The sequence below is a fragment of the Papaver somniferum genome, chromosome 2, assembly GCF_003573695.1.
Source record: "Papaver somniferum cultivar HN1 chromosome 2, ASM357369v1, whole genome shotgun sequence".
Classification (NCBI taxonomy): Eukaryota; Viridiplantae; Streptophyta; class Magnoliopsida; order Ranunculales; family Papaveraceae; genus Papaver; species Papaver somniferum.
In genome coordinates this window covers 163047403-163053366 of record NC_039359.1, presented here as the reverse complement: position 1 = coordinate 163053366, position 5964 = coordinate 163047403, and the positions used below count along the sequence as shown (strand labels likewise).

At 38.3% G+C, this 5964-nt stretch overlaps 1 protein-coding gene across 1 annotated transcript; it reads left to right on the top strand.

Moving 5' to 3' along the window:
* The first annotated feature begins 505 nt into the window (after positions 1 to 505).
* On the top strand, positions 506 to 1297 carry LOC113349620 (monothiol glutaredoxin-S9-like). The gene has a single exon (XM_026593619.1). The coding sequence runs from the start codon at positions 761 to 763 to the stop codon at positions 1058 to 1060; it is 300 nt and encodes a 99-aa protein (XP_026449404.1). The 5' UTR covers positions 506 to 760; the 3' UTR covers positions 1061 to 1297.
* Positions 1298 to 5964: the final 4667 nt, after the last annotated feature.

Sequence of the window (5964 nt, the reverse complement as noted above, 5' to 3'; positions counted from 1 at the left end):
GTGGGGCACATGGAATAGTCAAACTCACGTGAGGTCTATAAATAAAGTGTCAAAAGCAGAAAGTTTTCTCCTTTCTTTATTATTCCCACTTTTAGTATTATTTCCATCACGACCGTAAGATGTTCTTTGAACAAATATTAACTGTTGGATTTTCTCGAGTTTGCAGTACAAAACAGCGAAGTAAGTTCTACTTGACCCGCCACAAGATTTTCCGACCGCAAACATCAATTCATCCACTTCAAAAGTGAAAAATAATAATGTAGATGATAAGCTAATCGACACCGTTGGATAATATAAAAGCGAAGCTTACGGGGACAAAATAATGGAGTCAAAGTCCACGTATACTTAGTCAAAAGGATATAACTTTTGCAAGTTGTAAATCCCATGGCTATGGAGTGTGAAGCAAAATACGAATCCATGCAAAGCATTTTTACTTCCAAGGGCTCGTGCATTCCTCATTCCCATACTCAGATTCTATAAATATCAACTTCTGCAACACAAACTCATCACAACATTTCAAAACACTATAATTTCCTTCTTTGTAAACCTTTCACTTGTAAGCTCTACTTCACGGCCGGTCATACTGCGACTCGAAAGTTTGATCTGGTCGTTTAGTAGCAGTGATTACGTAAATTTGAGAATCCAAAGCTTGCATTCTATCGTATTTTAAAAAAAACAAAAAACAAAAGAAACTTGCATATTTTCCTTATCAAAAAACTAATATATTTCAAGTGTAAATCTTTTTCGGGTGTTTTTGGAAATGGAAGCTATAACAAGAATTGTATCAGACAAAGGTGTTGTGATATTCAGCAAGAGTTCATGTTGTATGTGTTATGCAGTTAAGATTCTGTTTCATGATCTTGGTGTTAATCCTAAGATTCATGAAATTGACCTTGACCCGCAAGGAAGAGAGATCGAGAAGGCTTTAATACGTCTAGGGTGTAACACTACTTCGGTACCTGCCGTCTTTATCGGTGGTAGCTTAATTGGGTCGACCAACGAAGTCATGTCGCTTCATCTTGGTGGCTCTTTGGTTCCATTGCTTAGAGCTTTACATTAAGTAAACAAACCTAAGATTGAGACAAAGACCCAGAAGATTTCTTTCTATAGTGTGTACTATATATTCGAGTTAACTTGTATGTACTCAAAACCCAAGCAGTTTTGAGTACGAGTTTAGTATCTAATATTCTATGGTTGTAAGTGCCTAAGTGTCTTCTTATTAATTAAATGTATGACTATCAATTGTAATCGATCTTTTCGTCTTTCGTTAATGAAATCGCAACTAGTTAATGGCTTAGTGCTAGTTTTTAATTTGTCTACTAGTTAAAGGCAGCGGATAGTTGCATCAATCACGACTGTATCATATAGTTGGATTAGCCGGCTATGCGGGTGCATGCCTCATTGAAATGCATGTCAGCAGGCTCATTCCCTTAAATAATCAAGTTGATAGCCTGCTATCAATCAAAAGCAAAAGGCATAACTTTGATACGTAGCCAGCCAGCTAGCTAAGCTTAGGTTCCAAGGTGTATAGATAAGAGGATTCTACAGCAAATAATTCATGAGCATATCATTATAGGACCACGCGCTGTGGGTGTAACCGCCGTGTCAACTTTGATAACTACTCAGCAGTGATGTTTATTATTCTTTCCTTCACGTAACATGGAGGGGAAAGCTGAAAAACCTAAAGAAAAGATAGTATCGCCCATCTGTATGTTTTTCTCTTGTCAACTTTGTGATTCTCATACATTAAACAATAATGCAAATTCGATTTTATCGTAAAAGTGCGCTAAAACTTTCTGTCTCGAAGTCGTATAATATCTATTGCTGATCAGCCATCACTCATGGACGGTGTTGCAAAATTGATCAAAACCATTGGATTTTATCTCTTCATTTGATTCCCAACATTGAGATCGATCTTAATCGTCCACTTAATAAGTAATAAAGTTCTTTCTTCTTTTATACATATTCCATCTCCCACTTGAGGCCACTATCTAAGAACCTTTTTTCAAATTCACTTCCAATATCAGATTCTTCCGCCCCTCTTAATTGTAGGACTCATACGCATGGAAACCCAAATATTTTTTATCTATCTTTGCTTCAATCACAAAAATTAAAAAGAAATATCTGCTTCCCTTAATAGAAATTCATTGAAATGCATTCACTTTTATTGTTCTGAAGTTCCATCCTCTAACTACAGAAAGACTGAAAGAGCATAACGTTAATTTCTATCACTAACTTCAGTAAAAAGCATAGATAATACTACTATGTAGTAAAAAAAGTTAGAAGATTTGGCCATGCTAAAGCTGATACTAAGACTACAATATTCTCCGTTTGGCCCATGCATCCAAACAAGTGGAGGTGTAAAACGTGCCGGCCCGACACAATCCGACACACGAAGTCGCGTGTTTCACGTGCTATGTGTCGTGTTGTGCTGTGCCAATGATATAAACGTGTTATGTCATGCTGTGCTTTACTAGTCAAAAGCTAGGCACAACACAACTCACAGGCACAACACACGAATAAACGTGCTGTGCCGTGCTAGCATACGTGTTATAAACAATTTGAAATCACTTAATAGTATATATTAAGTCGGACACTATTACGAGAATCTAAATAGACAACGTATCATTTGAAATTATTTCAAGCAAAATTAACAAGTTTAATTATTCAATAAAAAGAAATAGTCCATCAAATATAAAATTGGATCATTGTCATATAAGTTAGTGTTCTAGTCAAATATAGGTAACGATATTGAAATATATTTTCCAAATATTTAGGTATTATATGTGTTGTTATAAAAATAAGCCAGCATAAAATATCAAAAACTATCTAGAATAGTGACTCTTTTGTGAAATATACACAAAATGTGATGTATTATGCCTTGTTATATGGTGTACTTGTGCATGCTATGACGTGCTTTCTTAACGTGCTGTGCTGGACCACGTGCTTATCCGTGCCGCATGTTATGCTGTGCTACTGTGCCAATTAGGCTAACCCAGCACAGCCCACGAAACTAACGTGTTGGGCCGTGCTGGGTTACATCACGTGCTGGGCTGGGCTGTGCTGACACAGCCCAATTTACACCCTACCCTTGTTCGTTTTGGCCACAATAACTCATTAAAGCGTCTATGTGACACCAAGTGTCACCGTAATTATAATGCACCTATTTGTTCATTACAATACATTCGGGAGTTGCTGAGTGTTCTATCAATTATAAAACTAACTATCAATACGAAAATCCCAAACTTGCATGTGCTTTACAAGTATCATGTATAGTAGAATTCAGAACAAAGGAGTTCAGAGTTGAACCGTACATAGCCACAACTATATGGAATGAGGATATATATATATACACTCAGCAGTTAAATGAACAAAAAAAAAATATCTTGCATCCTATAATTAGGGCATGGCATTCACAGTATTTTTAGAGATTTTCTCTTGCATTTGGTAAAAACCAGTACAATAGAACTTGACAATAAACAACTTGTTAGCTAGCTACATTACCTTGACAATGGTACGTACTTCTATAAGCAATAGCCACATTGCCTCTTTTCTATATTTCTGGTGTTAATTGTATCAGTTCTGATTGCAATTTATCGAGCGTGAAAGTGAAGGGGAGAGGCATATGGCCTATAGAGGAAGTACCCTTTCAGAAACTCATAAGTTAGTGTTAGAAAAAACGCTTTAAAATTACCAATTTTTCCATGGACTGTGTTTTGATCCCTAGACCTATTGCCCATTAGTTGTTTTTTCTTTTGAATAGATAAAACAATAGTCCCACATTGACTAAAATCTAAAGAGTTTTAGACATAAATACCATAGAGTTGGCTATAAGGGCATGGCCCTTGGGTCATTAGACTTTTGTGCTTGGGGGGGAGGCTTAGACTAGTACGCGCGGTGCTTCGCACAGAAGCACGCACGCCGCCGCCGTCCGGTCGGTCGGTCGGTCGGTCGGCTCGGGTGTGGGTGTGGGTGTGGGTTCATTAGATCCTATCTTTTTGCTGAAATTTTTGGTACGTGTTTTCCACACAAGTAGAAGAATCTTTTCTTTGTCTGAACGTGCTTGTCTTGGCTTCTTTGTCTGCACGAGTTTTCTCCTGACTTCTTTGTCTGAACGTGCTTGTCTTGGCTTCTTTGTCTGCACGAGTTTTCTCCTGACTTCTTTGTCTGAACGTGCTTGTCTTGGCTTCTTTGTCTGTACGTGTTTTGTCCTGGCTCTCTTGTATGTACGTATTTGGCTTGGCAGCAACACACTGCTCCATGCCTGTCAAAACAACTTTTCTTGCACTATCTTTAACCCAACATAACCAGTTTTTCCTGTCATACGCATGGGTTTTCTTTCTTGTTTGTAACTACACGAACACTATATAAGAGAGTAGTTGTAATCTCATAAGACATACCACAGAGAAATATCTCTTCTACTCTCCCTCAGTTTTTCTATAAACATCTCTTCTACTGTTTTAAGTTCTGCCAAGCTCTAAGGGTACCCTCATTGTATGCTTCATTGAGGGGTACTAACTGTAGTTGTATCCTGGAGGTGACTCGCCAACTGCTGTAGCATCTCAGAGGAGTGGCAGGCGATATTGCCTTTAGGACAGCGTAGTCTACGTGCCTCTACATTCTCTGTGCAGCAACATCAGCAACATTATTTTGTGCTAAGTATCTTCTTCTCAGTTACTTTATTAGTATTTTATCTCAACAATCTAAAGGCAATATCCTCTTTACTATATTTTGTAACAACATGGGAAAGAGTACTGTAGACAAACCCCCAAAGTTTAGTGGCAAAGACTTTAAACGATGGCAGTCCAAAATGTTATTCTTCTTAAAAGACCAAAGGCTAGATGAAGTTGCCTTAGAAAGACCCTCAAGAAGGCTTCATGACCGTGGTTATGAAGATAGACTGGATAGGTGGACTAGGAAAAATTACATGTGCAAAAACCATATTCTTAACTGTCTGGATGACTCCTTGTACGACTTTTATAATGCAAAAGATAATTTTACTGCTTTTGATTTATGGGAAGCCCTAGAAGAAAAATATCTTGCTGAAGCTGCTGGAAGCAAGAAGTTCTTGGTGGCTAGGTTCCTGGAATATAAGATGACTGATGAAAAGTCTGTTGTAGAACAATTCGTCGAACTCCATCTACTCATCAACGAAATTCTTGCTGAAGGCATGCATATTGATGAATCTCTACAAGTATCCGCAGTGATTGAAAAGCTACCACCCTCATGGAACGAGTACAAGAGGAGGCTGCGACACAAGAATCGTGAAATCACCATGGTGGAGCTGGGGAAAAAGATCCAGGTGGAGGAACTTCTGTGCTGCAAAGACAAGAGCCTGATGCTGAGCAAAGACATGTCAAACAAAGCTCATGTCCTGGACGATAATGCTGCGTCAAAGAAAAAGCACGGAGAATCCAGAAAAAATGGTAAACGTAACAAACAGCGTAACTCCAAAGGTAACCATCTTAAGCCAAAGGGTGGTGTCTCCAAAAACACCATCAAAGGCGACTGCTATAACTGTGGGAAAACTGGTCATATGGCCAAGGACTGTAGGGCACCTAAAAAGACCAAAAATGATCCTAAACAGAAAAATAAGGCAAACGTAGTAGATGATTCTGGATATTTTACTGGCATGGTGTCTGAAGTCAACCTTGTCTCTAATGTGACCAATGTGAGAGACTGGTGGCTTGATTCTGGAGCCACTAGGCATGTCTGTAAGTTCAAAAATGCTTTCTCCTCCTATAACAAAGTAGGAGACGATGAGAAATTGTTTATGGGAAACTCTTCTACCTCTAAAGTGGTAGGAAAAGGCAAGGTTGAATTGAAGCTCACTTCAGGAAAAACTCTCGCATTGAATGACGTGTATCACGTCCCGGACATATGCAAGAATCTTATCTCAGAAACCATCTTACTTGGAAAAGGTTTTAAATTTGTAGCTGAGTCTAACAAAGTTGTAATCTCTAA

What these genes read in the sequence shown, in the direction of transcription:
- LOC113349620 (XM_026593619.1), top strand. Translation starts at nt 761, where the DNA reads ATGGAAGCTATAACAAGAATTGTATCAGACAAAGGTGTTGTGATATTC.